At 38.8% G+C, this 20,130-nt stretch overlaps 1 protein-coding gene across 2 annotated transcripts; it reads left to right on the plus strand.

Moving 5' to 3' along the window:
- Positions 1-9,461: 9,461 nt before the first annotated feature.
- Positions 9,462-18,401, plus strand: CAV2 (caveolin 2). 2 transcript variants are annotated; one of them, XM_004046086.5, is made up of 3 exons: positions 9,463-9,753; positions 10,082-10,269; positions 15,830-18,401. In XM_004046086.5, exons 1-3 carry the CDS (start codon positions 9,604-9,606, stop codon positions 15,978-15,980), a joined length of 489 nt encoding a protein of 162 aa, XP_004046134.1. In that variant the 5' UTR covers positions 9,463-9,603; the 3' UTR covers positions 15,981-18,401. The 2 variants fall into 2 exon arrangements, with proteins under 2 accessions (XP_004046135.1, XP_004046134.1); XM_004046087.5 differs by lacking the exon at positions 10,082-10,269 and having other exon boundaries at positions 9,462-9,753; positions 15,830-16,018.
- Positions 18,402-20,130: the final 1,729 nt, after the last annotated feature.

Raw genomic sequence — 20,130 nt, forward strand, 5'->3', positions numbered from 1 at the left:
GAGATCTGTCACCTTTTACTCTAGACATTGCCAACCTCAATATTTTCTTCTACTCTTGTTGAATTATCTGTTTTTTTAGATAATTTTTTTTGTTTTTGCTATTCAAAATCAAAGTTTTACATACATATAGTGAAAATGTAATTGTAACTCTGATTCACTGCTGATGGGGGTGTAAATTAATATAGTCACTTTATAATACAGCAGTAACTAGTATTATCGAATATGTATTTACCCTTTAATGCCTCAAATATTTTCTTAGATATAAACCCAACAGAAATGTGTATACATCTAAACCAAGACACATATTTAGAAATGTTCATAGTAGTGTTATTCATAGCATCCCCAAACAGGAAGTGGCCCATATTCCATCAACATTAGAATGAATAAATAAACTGTGGTTTGTTCATACAATAAAACACCATGTGCAAAAACCAAGAATACGATGAAATGAAAATGAAAGAATTACTCCTATTTACAACTTGGATGAATCTCACAGTCATGTTTACCAAAATGAACTAGACACAATAGAGAGTAATGTATAATTCTCTTTACAAAAATTTAAAACAGGCAAGTCTAATGCATGATGTTAAAGGTTAGGATAGTAGTTACTTTGTGGGAGGATGATATAGGTGGTGACAGGGATAGGCTTCTGAGGTCTGGTGATGTTCTATTTCTTGATCTGAGTGAAACTTATAAGGTGTGTTTTCCTTGTGATCTTTGGGCTGTATACTTATGATTTATCAGTTTTCTGTGTGTGTGTATATATATATATATATATATATGTGCATACACACAAGAATATTCACTAAATTGTGCATCCTTTAAGGTTCTTTGGCTACTCTGTAGATCAAGTAAATTATGAGAAGGGAGTGGGAATGAACACCCAAACATGGAGCCTGCGGAGGTTTCTCAGGCGAGATCTGAACCCAGACCAGGGAGGAGAAGTGAAATGGGAGAGGGTGAAAGCACTGATTTTGAAGGTAGAACTAACAGGCCTCATTGGAGAAGAAGTAATGAGGGAAATGGAGGAATGAAAGCTGACACGTAGGGTTTGAGGTTGACTGACTGTGTGAACACAGAATGATCAGATTTGGGGATGGGAGTCCACAGGTAGGTTTTGGGGCATAGGAAATCTGAGATGTCAAAGTTGTCAGCATGATATATCAATTTGAAGCTTGAAAATGGCTAGAACTATAAATGTAGAACTTGTCAGTATATAGATGGTATTTATAGCCATTAAATTGGAATGCTTCATAAGTCTGTTCTCAACCCTTCCTTATTCAACATTTTATCAGTCTCCAGGAATAGAGGTGTAAACAAACCCACAGATTAACAGTGAAGTAATACACAGAAAACAGTGTAAAAGGAAACTCAAAGCATGATAAAATATAGTAGGTATAATTAGTTGCCTTAGGTTCAAATAATCAATTGTTTCATACTAGCAGTGTGACCTAACCAAAATACAAAAGACTATAAAAGACATAAAGATTTAATTTCAAATGAGATGCATTTGATTCAACAATAAGATACAGCAGTCTAGAGAGCAATACAAAAAAGGTAATATAGTTTTCTCATTTTATCCTGTGCTCTTCCAACCCCAGACCAAGTGTCACAAGATATGGGAACAGCTTCAGAGAAAAAGAAAATTACAAGAAATATTTGGAAACAGTGGCACGTGAAAAACAACTGAAAGAAATGGAGCTGCTTAGCTAGAAAAGAGATAAAGTGGGGAGAGGGACTGGTGTTTAAAATCTACCTTCAAATACTTCAAATACTTTTTCTTAAAAAACTACAAAAGGCAGAATTAAGACGAGATGATAGGTAGATAGATAGATAATCGGAAAAATAAATCCTGACACAGAATAACACAGAATTGTCTAAGAATTATATTTGAGTTGCTTAATAAGGTAATTCTCCATTGCCAAAATATTCCAGCAAAGCCTGTATGGCACTGTGAAGATTCATGGACGAGTGGATCATTGATCTAGAGCCTCTAAGTTCTTCCCAACTCTGAGATGTCATGAATGGACAAGCAATTATTTTGAAAAGGAAAAAAACAAGAATGTAAGAAACAGAGAGGAAGGAGCAGGAGAAAAGGGAAGGAAAGGGAAATATTTATATTACCAAACACTTTCCCTGGCAGAAAAAGACAAACTAACAAGTAAACACTGAATAAATTTAGGGGAAAATAAGATTTGCGACAGGAGTGTGGTCTTCTAAAGCAGGTTTTAATATCCTAAAACATCTCCCTATGCTTAAAAGAAATTTCCTGGATTTTATTCTTTTCCTAAAGAACAGCCCAGCTGTGGTAAATAATCAGCATTCTACAGTTTTAAGTAATTTAAACCTATCAGTCAGTCATTTGACATCTCTCATTTCTTGTGTTATATCATTTTTTCAACAACATGACATGCAATACACACATGGTGAAATTGGAGAGGATTTTACAAAATGATAATATAATAACTCTATTTTTGCCCCAAACATTTAGCTATTTGTGCTCTACTCCTTCAGAAAATACTTTGCTTTCATAGTAAAAGTCTTCAGAACCAAGTAATTTGAGTAGCATGCCCTTTATAGCAACATTCTGCAAATTCTACTATTTCCAAATAAAGTAGTGTGCAGTTTTTCAGGACCACAATGTTTTACTATCTAAGTTTATTTCTGGTGACTTATTTATCCAAGAGATTCCAATGACTGCAATACTTTTTAAAAGGTAAAAAGGCATACCTTTTAGTACTATGTGTAATTATATGAACGTATATCAATGGACAATAAGTAACAAGCAGAATTTTATGTATATTCACTATTATGAAGTGGGGGGGACTCCCTCTGTCTATCTGGCACATAATTGTCATCATTTCCCAAAAGTGAAATGGTAACATAAAGATGTTATAGAAAATAGTGCATATTTCGGGAAAATGTTGTTTCTTTCAAGGTCAGCATGATGAGAATATTCCGAATGCTTTGAAGGATTCTACTCTTCCTCCTCTTTTTTTTTTAAAGAAAATGCAAACATCTACTAAAGTTGCTTTTGAAATAAGACATTTATCCATTTAGTAATTGTTTAACTAGAGAAGAATTACTTCATTCAGACACTCAAGAATGTCAACAGTCTTATTTATAATGTATTTAATAGAGTACCTTCTTTATTAACTACCTGTAGATCCAAACTTCAGGCTGTTCTAAACAAGAAACTGAGAACTTAATAAGCAGTTAGCAGACACTGAGGGTCTCACTGTGCTTCAGTGGCCCAGAAAGAGTAGATACAGACATCTAAATTGCCTATTTTATGCCTTTATGTATTGTAGAAATCTGCCTTACTGTTTTGTGCAGCCACAGAACAGAAATAGACTAACTTTTTTTTAGTAAACTCTCTGGAAACAAAAATCTTCCCAGATATTTATTGTTAGGAAAATATAATCTAAAAATTCTTCTGCCCAACCCCTTGGCTGCATCCCAGTCTTCCATCTGCTTTGTGCAGTTGGATTCCCTTTGCTCTTTACTCATAAATGATTCTCTCAAGCATTAAAAGTCACCTGATAGGCACCAAAGCCATAATTTGCAAGATCCAGGTGGAAGGCATTTTGTACTTTTGTTCTTACTTTTATATTGGAAATATGCAATAAGGCTAAAATTCGTTTTTTAAAAAAAGACTTCCTATTTTTTTTTCTCTTGGCTAATGTAGTAGATTAGCTATGTTATTTTCAAAAATTTGCATTAACTCTAAATAAAAAACAGAATAACATTTGTAAAAAGAAAAAAGATTAGGGAACACAAAGGCTTCAAACTGAGCTACAATAAATTTTTTTGTCCAAAATTAAATCCCAAATCAAGAAAACAACCTTTAGATCTGTTGTTTTAGCAACTAATAATCTGCTGTGCACATTTCAGTTGGTATTTGGAAAACATTTAACTCTGTAGCTTTGTAGAAATGATATTCCCACTTGAACATAGAGGAAATTGTACTTATTGAGAGTTTAACTCAAGAGTTAGTGCACAACAAAAGTTCATTAGTGCCCATTTCATGTTCTGGAAAGATAAAATATCAGCATCCTATAGAGATGTCTTATTTGTATATACAGCATTTCAGAAATCAATGGGATACTCAAAAGATTAAACAGGAACATCCTTTACTTATGGAACACAGGATAAAATAAATCTAAAATTAATTGTCATACATCGTTTTTGAATGAGAACCAAATGACCTATCCTACCACCTCTAATTGTGAATACAGGTTTTTCAAGAGTGTACCTTCTTCCTCATTTATTTCTAATTGCCAGGCATTGCCAAACAAAAGTTACTTCTGGAAATTCTTGTAAATGAAGAGAGGTTTTTGATCAGAGAAGGTGTTGTTTGAAACAGCCAGAAGATCCAGCTTGCAACAATTACCGACAAGCTACTGTGTCTTAATATTAAGCTAAAAATTCCCTGGTCCACTGATGCAAGACTTATTTTACTCAAATTGTGAACAAAAAGACAAGCGGTAAATTAGGAGGAAAAAAAGTGAAGCAACTTTTATTAAATACCATGCAACCATCTGGCACCACTCCGCAAAGTTGATTATTGACTAACTTTAATAGCAGACATTTTTGTCTATTCCTTTAAACATTTTGTGGAGGAAATGTCCTCTGTATTGGGGAGGGTGGGGGGACAGTTGGAGGTCGGGGGCAGATAGTGGTTGAGTGTGAGTTGGAGGGTAGAAGGAGGAAATTAAAAGATGCATCGATAAAGGAGTAGGGTACAGGAGTTATGCAAGCAATAGTTTATGTAAAGCCACAGAGAGAGTGGCTTATGCCAGAAACAGCAGGTCCTTCCAAATTTCTCAAGCTTTGTCCTTGCTAACAGTAAGCAAGCCTAGGAGGGGATGCTTGAAGAACCTGGTAAGCAACTGCCCGGCTCTCCCACTAACAAGTCCATGGATTTCTCAGTTAAGGTCACTTAAAATTGCAAAAGCTATTCACTTGCTGAAGATTGTCAAAAATCACTGAATTTTATAGCTTTAAGATAGAATCTTACAGATCAAGAAGTCCCAAGCCTGTATTTTTCCAGATATAATCATTTAAACAATCCTAACATTTGTGAGGAAAGTATAGGAGGCCAGGCAAGGTAGACAGAGCTTGAGGCCTTGGCAGTTGCTTCCTTTTGATCTCTAGGGGAAGGGGGTGGGGGTTAATATGTATTCATTAATTAATACCAACACTGTATTGAAAAAATTGCAATTAGTCAATGATAATGGGTTCTTCTGAACATTTTACATGACAAACAAATATTCTTAAGTTTAATTTCAAAAAGACGTGGAGTTTCTTTCTATTTTTTTTTTTTAAGATGGGCCTTGCTCTGTGCCCTCAAACTCCAGTCTACAATCTCAAATTCCTGGGCTCAAGAAATCCTCTTGTAGTAGCTAGGACTACAGGCATCTCTCACTACACCTGGCTAGTTTTTTTTTATTATTTTTTGTAGAGACTGGGTCTCACTATGTCTCCCTCCTCAGCCACCCAGAGAGCTGGGATTATAGGTGTAAGCCACTGTGCCAGGCCTAGCCCTGGAGTTTCTAATACATTGGTGATACAACTCTGAGATTTCTCTTAAGCATGGATTTGTAAATGAAGAGCTGGAGCTTAATTTTTCTAATTCACACAGCACTGTTTCAACATTGTCTTATTCAGTGGTTCTCAGCCTGGGAAAGAAGGGGAAAGGTGATTTTGCCCCCCAGAGGACATTTGGCAACATTTGGAAACATTTTGGTTGTCATGACTGGGAGTGTTATAGGTATCTAGTGGGTAGATGCCAAGGATGTTGCTAAACATCCTACAATGCACTGGACAGTCTCTCAAGGAAAAATGATCTGGCCCAAAATGCCAATAGGGTTGAGATTGAGAAACTCTGGTCTAATCTGAACACTCTGAATATTATTAAAACCTATGGTGAGATCAAGAAGTTATTACTGCATTTTCGTTAATACCAATTTGCTCAAAGGCAGTTTGAAAAACAGACCCTGACTAAAATTGCATGTGCGTTATACAGGGAAAAAATATGACACATTTGTGATTTGAAAAGGAAAAAAAGCTGAAGGGAAAAAATTAGATATTTTTATTCATAAGAGCATTGCCATACAATTTTCAATGCTCCAGAAAAATAACCTTCTTCCATTGACACTGTGCTGAAAGAAGTGAGTAACAAAATGGTTATAAACTATCCTTCTCACAAATTCTAATCTATTATCAGACTGTTATTTCTAAAATATATTAATACACCATCTAAAAAACAGCCCTCTTATCAGAAGCTATGATACATAATAAGTCAGAAGATAAATGCACCAGTAGGAATTTATTATAATTTTTTAAATTTCTCTGGATTACAGGGCACTTAAACTCTGTAGGAGGTGCTTATTGGAGAGTAATTCTGTGATCCAGAAGACACTAGAATGTGTTCAGCCATTTAGCACCCACCCACCCCCTTTCTTTTCCTTTTCCTGGTAAATTTTCCTTTATCTTCATAAGGACAGATGCCATTGCTGTGGGAATCATTCCGGTTTAAGCCCCTTGAGAAAAACAGTAGCTAACTATATTAGTCCGTTCTGACACTGCTATAAAGAAATACCTGAGACTGGGTAATCTATAAAGAAAAGAGGTTTAGTTGGCTCACAGTTCCACTAGCTGTACAGGAAGCATTATGATGGCATCTGCTCAGCTTCTGGGGAGGCCTCAGGAAACTTACAATCACGGCGGAAGGTAAACAGGGAGTAGCACCTCACGTGGCCACAGAAGGAGCCAAAGAAAGGTGAGGGGGAGGTGCCACACACTTTTGAAGGATGAGATCTAATGAGAACTCACTCACTATACAGTACCAACTGCGGGGTCGGGGGGCAGGGGTGGCAGTGGGGGTGGTTGCTAAACCATTCCTAAGAACTCTGCCCCCATGATCTAATCTCTACCTCCCACCAAGCCCCACCTCCAACACTGGGGATTACAGTTCCACATGAGATTTGGGCAGGGACAAATATCCAAGCCATATCACTAGCCTTATCTAAATACTGACCAATAGGATAAGCAAAATCATTTTTATAGCTTCTTTCAAAAAATCTTATGTATTAAAATGTTGAAATGGATAAGAATTTCATCAAAATAAGAACCTCACCAGATCTGACCCATGGGAGAGAAGATTGTTCAATAAAAAATTACAAATGGATGAATAAATGAATCCTCTCCTTTCAAGTTCTGTGCTCCATACAACAAATCTAGATGGGTCTCATTTAGATGGGTTTTAGAGACACCTTTCTTAAATACTTATCATTTTACGAACGAAGCTGTTGTCTAAAGAGTCCTCTTGGCCACTTCCTGAAAACAAGTCAATTATTTGTGATAACTCTCAAATGTCCTAATAATCCCATGGAAAATGTAAATGTAATGAGGACCAAGAATTATAAGGTAAGAAGTGCTAATGTCAGATTTTTACCCACTACATAAGCCCACTCTTGTACTAGGGCAGTGACTTTCTTCTTTGGGTGAGACCTTGAAATCTGGGATTATAATTTTGAATTATAATTATAAAATGGCATTTGGCTGTAAATTATCTTCTTTTTTTTTCTGTTCCTCACAGTTGATATTATGGATTCCCATAAGGATTCATGTCTTCTTTTCACTTTAATGAACAGTTGTTGGGCAACAATTCTAGAAGAGTTCCAATTCTTATCAGGAGAATGGACAAGGTGGAGAAGCAGAGAAAATGCAATGAGTAGAATGTCTAAGTCATCACTTTGGAATTGACTGAACATAAATAAAAATGAGAAAGATACGCAAAAAAGAAGGGAATGGGTAAGCAGGGTGATGTCTGGGAGAGGAGGGGCTCCATAGCCATGAGAGTCAACTCTGTAACACCCTATAGGGTTACAACACTGCCATTCATATACTGAGGTAGCAGCAGGGAAACTTTTTAATTGTTAGAAATATTGAACTTTACCTCCCACCCCCAAACATTTTTCTCATTCAGTTCCTGTTCTTTTTTATTTCTGTAATTTTTACTGTTTCAAAAATGATCTTTTTTCTTTCAGAAGAAGTAATTCTTCAAATCCAGTTCACATAAGGGGATTTGATATGTTCAACAAGCTCCAAATACACTGTATCCAGCAATACCTACTACATGCCTACTTTGAGCTCTGAGCAACCGGCACCTCAAGCCTAGTTCTCATTGTTTTGCTTTTGGCAAATTTTCACTAAGTGCCCTTCCTCCCCAAACACACGTATATGTCTACCAGACCCTAAAGCCCTTTATGAACATGCAAACTCCTCCCTTCTGAAAACCTTTGCGTGAGTGGTCAGCAGGCTAATTCATCCATTGCAATGTGGCTTTGTGCTAGGGTTCTGTTTCCGTGCTGCCGACAAGATAATCACAGATGTGACTGCATCTTAGAGGTTCCTGAATCTTTCAAGAGAGTCTGGTTCAAAAGAAAATTAAAAGGTGGAGGTCGGGCGCGGTGGCTCACGCCTTCAATCCCAGCACTTTGGGAGGCCGAGGCGGGTGGATCACCTGAGGTTGGGAGTTCGAGACCAGCCTGACCAACATGAAGAAACCCCGTCTCTACTAAAAATACAAAATTAGCCGGGCGTGGTGGCGCATGCCTGTAATCCCAGCTACTCGGGAGGCTGAGGCAGGAGAATCGCTTGAACCCGGGAGGCGGAGGTTGCGATGAGCCGAGATCGCGCCATTGCACTCCAGCCTGGGCAACAAGAGCGAAACTCCACCACAAACACACACACACACACACACGGTGTAGTTTAGGAAGTAAAAAAAAAAAAAAAAAAATCAGATCTCCCCTCACACTTCAGGTCTGAAGGCACAAACTCTAGGGCCAGGGCGTTCGCTTACCCAACTCCACATGCACTTGCAGGTCACCTAGCACTCAGGTACCTAGCACTCAGGTACATTGTGGCTCCTTACCTCTCACTACAGCAGCAACAACGTTGATTGGAAGTTTATCACTGTGTGTTACGGGCCATGGGCCATGTGTGTTAGAATTTTACGTGAAATTAACATTCAATTCTCACGGACACCTCTGAAGCAGATGCCACAGCCCCCATTTTGCCAACGAGGCAGCTGAGGTTCCCAGAGGCTCAATACCAGCACCATGGGCCGCAGCACGCAAGGCAAACACAGCCGGAGGTGAGCACATACCTGCTTCGCACCCCGTGCTCCTAACCACAATGTTCCCTCCCTCCAGGAAGGCCGTTGTCTTCCCTGGGACGACCTGCCAGCTCTGAGGCATGACAGTACGGGCGCCCAGAAGGGTGACCAGGAGGCCCTCCTCGTCCCAGCTGCGGGCGTCGCCGCCCACTGCAGGGCCCGGGCTGTGACTCGTGGGGACGGTTCCCTGCGCCCCGGCGGGGGAGGCGGGCGGGGAGGGGCGGCGGGGCGCCGGGGCGGGGCTCGGGACGGCCGGGCTGGGAGCTGGAGCCCACAGCGGGAAGCGGCCGCCGCCCGGGCCGCGCAGGGCTAGGCGAGGCGAGGCGGGGCGGGGTCGGGCGCTACGGGAAGGGGAGGCCGCGCGGACCGGGAGCCGCACCGCGCCAGCCGGGCTGCAGCGGCCGCGTACCAAGGCTGCGATGGGGCTGGAGACGGAGAAGGCGGACGTACAGCTCTTCATGGACGACGACTCCTACAGCCACCACAGCGGCCTCGAGTACGCCGACCCCGAGAAGTTCGCGGACTCGGGCCAGGACCGGGATCCCCACCGGCTCAACTCGCATCTCAAGGTGAAGCCCGGGGCGGGCGGGCCCAAGTCCCTGCTGAGGCCGGGAGGTGCGGGCGCCCCTCAGCCCCGCCCTATCCCGTCCCACCATTGCCACCGGGTCGGCCCCGCAGGGTCTGAGACCCGCACGCTTCCCCGGTCCCACCCGTCACCAGGCCGCCCGCGTAGCCAGGAATTCTTAGCCAGGTTCCTGTGCGCCCACCGTGACCCTACGAGAAGAGGCGGACGCCCTGGCACGTCCTTCCCTCCTGCTTCCCCCGCCCGAAGCGCTCCCGGTTCCCGGGGCGTCAGGTCGGCTGACAGTTCGGGGTCCCTGCGTCCTGTCTCCTCAGCTGGGCTTCGAGGATGTGATCGCAGAGCCGGTGACTACGCACTCCTTTGACAAAGTGTGGATCTGCAGCCATGCCCTCTTTGAAATCAGCAAATACGTAATGTACAAGTTCCTGACGGTGTTCCTGGCCATTCCCCTGGCCTTCATTGCGGGAATTCTCTTTGCCACCCTCAGCTGTCTGCACATCTGGTGAGACGGGGCACACCGGGTGGACCGGCTTTCTGAAACATGGGCATATTCTCCGCCACCTGCCCCCTACTCTCCTCTTATCCCAGGCCGGCGTCAGGAGGAGGAACGCGCATCAGTTCCCAAGCAGTAGGAAGAACTGGAAGGCCTTGAAAGGCAATGCGCTTCCTTTAGAATAACAGTTTGGGCTTGGAGTTTCAACAGGAGAAAGAATGTCGGTCTTTCCTGGGGTGTGATTTTCCTTGCATACATAAGGCTGGGCTGAGTGTGGAGGCGGGTACCTGGAAGCCACACTTCTTACCACAGGCTGCTCTCGGGGCCCTGTTGTGACTCGTGCCTGCGGTTCTGGGCAGGACTCTTCTTTCTTTCATTGCCTTTTATTCAGTCACTACCTGTGCCTGGGGTAAAACAAAAGTGATCTCTGAGCAGAATGCCGCTGACAGTAGAATTGGATGAGGATGTCAGACCTGGTTAAGCAGTAGTGTGGAGGAGCTGCTTCAACTTTGCCCCTGGCAGATGGCAAGGATGGGACCCAGAGGAAAGGGAGGTGTGTGCAGTTAAGGCGAGGGTCCCCCCCAGTACAAACGAATGAAAACTCCAGCTGCGGGATAATGAATGAAAAGGCCTCCAAATTACTTTTTCACTGATGAAACACAAATGGAAGTGGCATCTAATTAAAGGGGAAAGAAATATGGAAGCCCACTGGATATTGATAGGATATTTTGAGTAACTCTATTCATACTCAAAATGTGTCCTAAACTGTAGAGAACTTTCTTAAGCATCTTTTAAATTTTTTATGAAAAATGTCATATTTTACCAATAAATGTTGTTGTGTTAGAAAATATCCACTTTAATCTGAGAGGAAGAATATTCAGATCATCCCCAGTATCACAACAGTTGTCACGCTAGTGCTTCAGGTTAGTCCTGGTGAAAGGTATAACCCAAGGTACCTCCGTGTCTTTCTTACACCTTTTATGATATTGCCACACCCTGATAAATACTCGGTGTTCATTGTTAGAAGTTACCAATTTATCCTTTATTCCTCTATACCACCTGAATCTTAATTTCCTTAGTCAGTTAGCTAGCTAGTTAGTTCAACAAACTTTAAATTGACTGAGTGCTTAGTTTGTGCTGGGCACTGGGCCAGGATGAATGAGAGATAGGGTCTGCCTTCAGCTTACTCACAGCCTTATCAGGGCAGCTGGCTAGGTACAGAGATGGACGCTGAGAAAACACAGTCAACTGACAAAGAGGGAGGAACAGACAAGGCTTTGAAGAGGGAAAGGAGTCGAAAAAGACTTTGAAAGGATAAATGAAAATTCACCAAATACGTAAAGAATACACAAAGAACACCAATTTAATTTTATCACTAAAGGTTGTAAACAATTAAACTATGTTGAAGGTGCCAAGATTGCCAGGGAAATGAAAATGTTGCCTTAGTACATGATCAGCTTCATGAAGGTCAAATGGATAGTTATATTCTGACATTTGCACTTGAATTTTTTTTAAGATCCCTGAGTTGGCACATAAGATTTGGGATTCCCAATTAACTAAAACTAATCATCTAACCTCTGTGTCAGTTTTCTCACTTTCAAAACTGTGAAAAACTGAGTGACCGCATAGCATATTGTGAAATGCTGACTACGAAGCTATTTGGAAATGTGAAGTACCATATTTATAGTCAACAAAGCTAAGCTTCCCAAAGCTTTTGTGAAAGAATTTGAAAAAAAAAAGTTTCTCATTTACTAAATGGTGGAAAGATATAAGTAAAACTACAATTAACCAAGCAATGCCTCTCTCCAGCTGGCTCTTCTGAGAATGGGAGGTGTTTTTGTATAGTGCTTCAATTGGTGAATCATCAATGCACCTTTTTTTAGCCACATAAAATGTATTATTTAATATTATTTAACTTCAGCTTGTTTTTTTAACTATATTTATGTGGGGCATTAATATTTAACTGTCAGACATTTGTCACCAGGCAGCTGTGATTGCAAGTAGAGGAGTAATTTCAAACAAGAATGCTTAAAAGTTAGCTTATGCCTTGATAAAACAGGTTTATCATTAATAGATTGCATTCCCGTGACATGATAAGACCAGATCAAGGACAGACCTTACAGAATTGCAAACCCATTTGGGCAAGCTTTTTTTGTTTTGTTTTGTTTTCTTTTTATATATATTTTTTAAAGCAGGGGCTTGTGTATTGTTTTTACCAAAAAGTTAGTGGTGACCAAAGCTAGGAAAATATGCAGTAGTGGAACTTTGAACCATGTCACAATATTAAAACAGGTCAGATTTTAGGTCCTTTAAACAAACAAACAACAACAATAAAACACAGAAGTCTGGTGGTGTTGGATCCTAGACCAGAAGTACGGGCCATTAGGAATCAGTGAATTAGTTGGATTCCATACTACAGTCAGACAGAGATAGCTGCTGTTTGTTAAGCACAGGTTATTGGTCATAAGTGGATCATAACCAAAGAAATGTGGCTGGAGCACCCATATCCCTTATTTTTGCTGGGATGCAAAGCAAACAAATGCCCAACTGATGGAAATGCAATAGTAGCAATCTCATTTCTAGAAGACAGTTTTCATACAGTAAATTGCTATGAATGCAGTCTGCATGACTCTACAATTACTACAACACTAAATAAAAGTCTCTATCCTATGGCCCTATTATCCAAGGATATATATTATCCAAGGAATATATAACCTTACATATATTAATATATATAATGTATATATATTATAAGATTTACTTAAGAAGTATTGGCCACATTGAGCCTCAACCAAATTTTGGGTCAATCAGAACTGCCTGGAGTTTCAGAAGCTAAACTATTTGTGATGTTGAGAACCCAACTTAAGTTTGATGTCAGAGGATCATTAGATTCTCTGCTCCAAAATGAGGGAACACAAGTAAACAAAGATAAAATCCAAATGAGTTAACAACACCCTATAAACTGAACTCCTCGAATGTGGGTAACTGCTTTGCTGAACAAGAAGATTCACTTTTGACATGTGCTAAATTCCCTGTTAGGACATAGAGATCTAAGGAGTCACGGAGATAGAAAATTTATTAGCCTAAGGAAGAATAGAAAGTACATTGTATTCTGGCTGGGAGCAGTGGCTCTCGCCTGTAATCCCAGCACTTTGGGAGGCCAGGCTGGGCAGATCACTTGAGGTCAGGAGTTCAAGAACAGCCTGGCCAACATGGTGAAACTCTGTCTCTACTAAAAATACAAAAATTAGCCAAGCATAGTAGAAAGTGCCCATGATCCCAGCTACTCAGGGAGGCTGAGGCAGGAGAATCACTTGAACCCGGGAGGTGAAGGTTGCCGTGAGCCGAGATCACATCACTGCACTCCAGCCTGGGCAACAGAGTGAGACCCTGAAAAGAAAGAAGGAAGGGAAGGGAAGAGGAGGGGAGGGGAGAAGAAAGAGAGAGAGAAAGAAAGAGAGAGAAGGAGGGAGGGAGGGAGGAAGGGAGGGAGGGAGGGAGGGAGGAAGACAGAGAGAGAAAGAAGGAAAGAAAGAAAGAGAAAGAAAGAAAGAAAGAAAAAAGAAAAGAAAGGAAAGGAAAGAAAGAAAGAAAGAAAGAAAGAAAGAAAGAAAGAAAGAAAGAAAGAAAGAAAGAGAAAGAGAGAGAAAGAAAGAGAAAGAAAGAAGGAAGGAATTCTAAGTGAAGTGGATTTGGTTAGGAAACTTTCTGATCTAAACTTCAGCCTTTTAATAGGCCAATTTGAGGTCATCTTGTTATAGTTATTTTCATTATATATACTGCCTTCAAAATAGGTCTATTTATTATACATTATAATGACAGCATCATACAGGCATTTCAGGGGTACATAATAAATGTCAATCCTCAGAGCCAGTTCTGAGACATCTCCTGTTGTCACTTTAATTTGTAGCAACATGCCCAAGACCACATATCAAGTGAGAAATATAATAGAATAAGAAGTCTAAAGTTGCCATCATTGAGGTTTCTATTCAGCTATTTATCTCTGAAACACTTAGTAATTAATTTTCTTATTATATAAAAGTGTTTCATGTATTTAGCACTTGAAATAAAACACAAGTATAATTTGTGGAGACAGTCAATGTGAATAATTCTATATTCTAAAAATAAATCAATCAGAAAGCTGCCTAATATTTCCTTCATTTTGGGCTAAGTACAGCAGACCCTCATTTAAGTCATATTTTAATAGCAAACCAAGAAAATCAGCCTACTCCCTTATGCCCACCCAGGTAATAATAAAGCTTCCATTGAGGCTACCAGCAGTGCCTGAAAATCTCACAACTACTTTTGTGCTCAGAGGACATTACTACAACAGAGAACATTATTTAGAAAATTACACATAAAATTAACCATCCTGAGGACTATAAGGATATGCAGCTATGTTAGGAACAAGCATACGAAAAATAACAATTTCAGGATAGACTAGTTTTCTTGTGTAAAAGTTCTAACATCAATTGCAGGGTTCTTTCAACTATACCATACAGCCCTTTTCAGTGTGTGTGATTACTGTGAAAAAATTAAAAAATATAAAACATAGTTAATAACATAAGGCATAAAAGAATGATAAATTTATGTTAGCTCAACCATTTACTAAGGGTCAAGGATGTCCTCACTGTTTAAAAAAACTTAAACGCTAGTAGGAAAGACAGAAATGCAGCATCTATTTATAATACCTTTTGATACATGTGAAGATTAAGAAGTTTGTTTCAGTACTTTAGAAATACAATGAGGGAATATCCGATCTAGCCTGGTCCAGGAAAAGGGAAGAAGACTGAGGCAACAGGAAAGGCTATCAGGAAGTAAACCCTCAGGGAAGTGTGAAGACTTAAGCAGGTTAATGTTAACTGGCAGAGACCAGGTAGATAAAGACACAGTTTTATTTATTTTTGTTTTACTGTTTCAGATAGCATGCCACCAATAGAAAGAATATTAGTGTTTATTACCTACATGACTATATTTTTAGGCAACATATTTTTTGTGCATCTTATCACTTTAGTCCATTTGCATTACTATGAAGAAATACCTGAGACTAGGTTATTTATAAAGAAAAGAGGTTTATTTTTGCTCACAGTTCTGCGGGCTGTACAGGAAGCACAGTGCCAGCATCTACTTTAGGCAAGGACCTCAGGAAGCTTCCACTTATAGTGGAAGGAGAAGGAGGAGCAAGCATGTCACATGGCAAGAAAGGGAGCAAGAGAGAGAATGGGGAGGTCCCAGACTCTTTTAATTAATCAGATCTCAAGCAAACTAACTGAGAACTCACGTTACCAAGAGGGTGGCAGGCATTAAGACATTCATGAAGGATCTACCCCCTGTGATCCAATTATCCCCACTCAGCCCCACCTCCAACACTGGGGACTACATTTCAAAATGAGAGTCGGGGGGACAAAAAACCCAAATCATTATCAGTGATTATTGTTCATTTATTCGTTTCAAACTCGCAACCAAATTTAAGTAAATGGGTCAGTATTGTATCTTTTCATACATGTACAAGAGAGACCTTATTTGGTAACAGCAACAATCCTCACACATCTCTCTTCCTTCATTCCAGGATTTTAATGCCTTTTGTAAAGACCTGCCTAATGGTTCTGCCTTCAGTGCAGACAATATGGAAGAGTGTGACAGATGTTATCATTGCTCCACTGTGTACGAGTGTAGGACGATGCTTCTCTTCTGTCAGCCTGCAACTGAGCCAGGACTGAATACTTGGACCCCAGGTCTGGAGATTGGGATACTGTAATACTTCTTAGTTGTTATAACATAAAAGCACCACTGTTCTGTTCATTTCCTAGCCGTTCTAATTAAGAAAACTATTAAGATGAGCAACCACATTTAGAAATGTTTACTGACAGATCTTTTCAAATAATGCTTTTCTAATTAATAGCCAAAGATTTCATATCTAACTTTGTAACCAGAATTATACAGTAAGTTGACACCACTTAGATTTAAAGGCAGACAGTTTTGCTTTAGTATAATAGTATACATTTTATAATGATGAATTTATAATGATTAAGGGACATTTCTATCAAAATACTACAATAGTTTTATGCACAACTTCCCATTAAAAATGAGATTTCTTATTTGTTTGTTTGTTTGTTTTTACTCTGGGAGTAATACTTTTTAAATTACCTTTACATATATAGTCACTGGCATACTGAGAATATACAATGATCCTGGAAATTGCAGTAACAAAAGCACACAATGATTATAGTAACTATAAGATACAATAAAACAAATAAATGTGAAAGTAGATTCATGAAAATGTATTCCTTTAAAATATTGTTTTCCTACAGTCCTATTTAACAAGATGTTTCATTTTACTGTATATTTTGTAGTTAATATAATCAGATTGCTTAAAAGCATTTTTATTATATTTATGTTGTTGAACTAATATATGAAATAAGTAAATGTAGCTCCCACAAGGTAAACTTCATTGGTAAGATTGCACTGTTCTGATTATGTAAGCATATATACATCTTCTTTGGAAATAAAAGATAAAAGAGCGATACACAAAGCTTTCTTTTCTAACTTTTCCAAGCAAAATCTAAAATGTTTTATGACATTTTTCTGGCTGTGATCTTAAAATAATTCATATCTAAATAGTATTTTGTCTAGGAGATGCTTTCTCTCTAGTAGTTAGAAATTAAATCTGTGTCAGCATTCCTATTAATGTCTCACTTTACTTTCAAGTAATATTGGTGCTATTTAACATTTTACAGTAAATGTTACTTCTGATACTTTAGTACAATTTCAACTACAGTGATTCATGTAGAGAGACAGGAGAGTTGTCAACTTGTTGGGCTACTGAACTACATGCATAAACTAAAAATTAACAGCTACAAACTTTTAAGATTTCTCTAATATTGGTATGTAACACAGGATAAAGTTATTCTTGTCATTTTGAACAGTAGAGTCCTATTTCAGTGTGATGAATCACTGTTGCTTTGAAAAATCTCATTATTTCTGGGCCGGGCATGGTGGCTCACCCCTGTAATCCCAGCACTTTGGGAGGCCAAGGTGGGTGGATCATGAGGTCAGGAGATCAAGACCATCCTGGCCAACATGGTGATACCCCGTCTCTACTAAAAATACAAAAAAATTAGTTGGGCATGGTGGCATGCACCTGTAGTCCCAGCTACTTGGGAGGCTGAGGCAGGAGAATTGCTTGAACCCGGGAGGCAGAGGTTGCAGTGAGCCAAAATCATGCCACTGCACTCCTGCCTGGCAACAGAGCAACAGTCTGTCTCAAAAAAAAAAAAAGAAAGAAAGAAAAAAAGAAAAAAGAAAAATCTCATTATTTCAAAATGATAGACATATACCAAAAACAAGTCTATAATGTGAGTAGTTACTAAAATTTACACATCTTAAAAGTGTGTAAATGCTTAAATTTCAGAATTACCATCAGAACCTCAATTGACATTCCTTTGAATACCCTAATAAGTGACAAATAAGATTAATAAGATTTTTCAAAATCGCCAGGACTGGTGAATATAAATGATGATTAAACTGGAATAATATTGGGGACCAAATCAAATGAATGATTAAATTATGAAGCTCATATCCTTTTGAAGGTAGTTGCAAAGAGACATTTCAAAACTGCCCTAGGCCACTGCAGCATCCTTAGATGGGACGCATAATCATTACCTTAAAGCATCACCACTCATTTTGACCATATAGATTTTATTATGTTAGTTTAAAAGGTCAATCAGCCTCATGACTTTATAGTTATGTCTTGTATTTAAAAACATTTTTTATACATTTGGTTATGTTGATAAACCAAAAACATTTGATTAATAAAATATCTATTTGAATAAATTATGAGCTATCCTTTCAAATAGCTATTGGCAAGTTTTAAACCCAAAATATATACACATAGTTCTGTAATAAAACTGTGTGACTTCTCAAGTAACATGACTTCCTTATTTCTGAACAGTACTGGTTACTTTCAAAATGAATTTTTATTGAGATTTTCCATTAACTATTTTTTTCAAAGACTCAAATTTTGTACCAAGTAAATCCAGGCTTTATGTACAAACATGTTGTTTGTTTTATTTGGGGCTGGGGGAGGTATATGATGAGCAGACTTCTCGGAATTCATAATAAATTTTCTAAAAGCCTACAAATGTGTGTATTGCTTTTATTACAGTAAATATGGAATCTTTCATACTTATTTTTACCTTATTAAAAACTCAAAATAGATAATAAATACATTAGTTATTGCTTATTTGGGAATGTATTTTTAAAAATTATTACATTAGTAGTTGAATTCTTTGTTTTCCAGCACTTAAAGAGGTTCCATATAAATATTCTATCATTCGATGAATAGTATAAAATAGCCTGTTCACACAACCACCATACTTCTTCTTTTTTATAGTCTTTTCTTGCTAATCCTAAATAAACTGAAATTTGTTTCCAATTTTTAAAATAAGAAAGTAACAATATAAATCACAGGTACTTGGATACCTGTACCATGAAGCTAGACTAGAGTCCAAAATTATTTTTGGAAAGTGAGTATGTGAAGAGTAGTTGCTGTTGTTGGCATACATTTTCTTGTCAGTTCATCTGGAAAAACGACCAACCTATAATAATAAAGCAGGTGCTTGGCTTTTTAAAATGTTCTTTATAGTTTTCAGGAACTTTTAAAAATTCATCTTTTTGATAGTCATCCACATCCCATTAATTTATTTTGATGCCTCTCTTGGAAAGTTGTTGGAGTGTAGTGAAAAAAGCCCTGCCCTAGAAGTCAGGCAACTGGATTCCAGTCTCAGCATTGCCGTTATTGAGGTGTATCCCTTCATGCAAAGGGTTTAATCTCGGGTTCTCAGTTTTCTTATCATTAATGAAAGAATTGAACTAAATGGTCTCTCAGGAGCTTCCTATCTCATTGTTTTCTGTGACTTCAGCAGGATGAAGACTTGGCTATGTATATGAAAACCAACCTAGCTGTCCAGTCCAAAAATATTTTTTTAAATCAGTGAATTTTCAATCAATTACAGGATAGGTGTGCTATAAATACAATAATTAATGCATGTACTTTTCACCCTTCTATTGATTGTGAGACTGTATTTGGCCTCAATTCATTAAAACAGAGATCCTAAGATTTTTATCAATGCTAAGTCTTTATTATTATTATGAATTTCTCAAAAAAATTATATCTTAATTAGAATTTGTGATTGAACCTTTAACAACATGGGGTTGAACTGCTCAGTCCACTTATACTCAGATTTTTTTTCAGTAAATACAGTTAGCCTTCTGTATCCACAGGTTCCTCGTCCACCATCAAACTGGATCCAAAATAGAGTATTGCAAGATGCAAAACCCTCAGACAAGGAGGGCTGACTTTTCACCTCCTTGGGTTCTGCAGGGATGACGGGATTTAAGTATGCAAGGATTTTTATATCTGCAGGGGAATTCTGGAACCAATCCCTCGAGGGCACCGAGGAATGACTCTATTTCATTTTAAGATTTTCTGTCAAAATCACTGCTATGCCCCATAATCACTGCCATCTTTCTCTTTTGCCTGGCTATTTGCCACAGCCTCCTAACTGACCTCACTCCCTGCCTTCAATATGATCACCAATCCATTTTTCTCTAAAAAAAAGTGATTATACCAAGACTACCCTGTCATTTCCCTGCTTAAAACTATCAATTGTATGTGATTGCCCTGAGAATAATATTCCAAGTTCTTGAGCAGCATATGCAAGACCTTCGCCATCAACCCGTTGTCATCGTTAGCAACTCTTCTGTAGCTTTACTGAACAACCCGTGCTACTCCTGTGTACCCATGCCAGCATTGTTTTTCTTCTCATGCCTGCCTCACTCTTATCTGTTTCCAAAACTCTTCCACATTAA

This window comes from Gorilla gorilla, chromosome 6 (genome assembly GCF_029281585.2).
Source record: "Gorilla gorilla gorilla isolate KB3781 chromosome 6, NHGRI_mGorGor1-v2.1_pri, whole genome shotgun sequence".
NCBI classification, from domain to species: domain Eukaryota; kingdom Metazoa; phylum Chordata; class Mammalia; order Primates; family Hominidae; genus Gorilla; species Gorilla gorilla.

Coding starts and splice junctions, on each gene's coding strand:
- CAV2 (XM_004046086.5), top strand. CDS start 9,604: ATGGGGCTGGAGACGGAGAAGGCGGACGTACAGCTCTTCATGGACGAC. Junction 9,754..10,081: donor GGCTCAACTCGCATCTCAAG/GTGAAGCCCGGG, acceptor CTGTCTCCTCAG/CTGGGCTTCGAGGATGTGAT. Junction 10,270..15,829: donor CTCAGCTGTCTGCACATCTG/GTGAGACGGGGC, acceptor CCTTCATTCCAG/GATTTTAATGCCTTTTGTAA.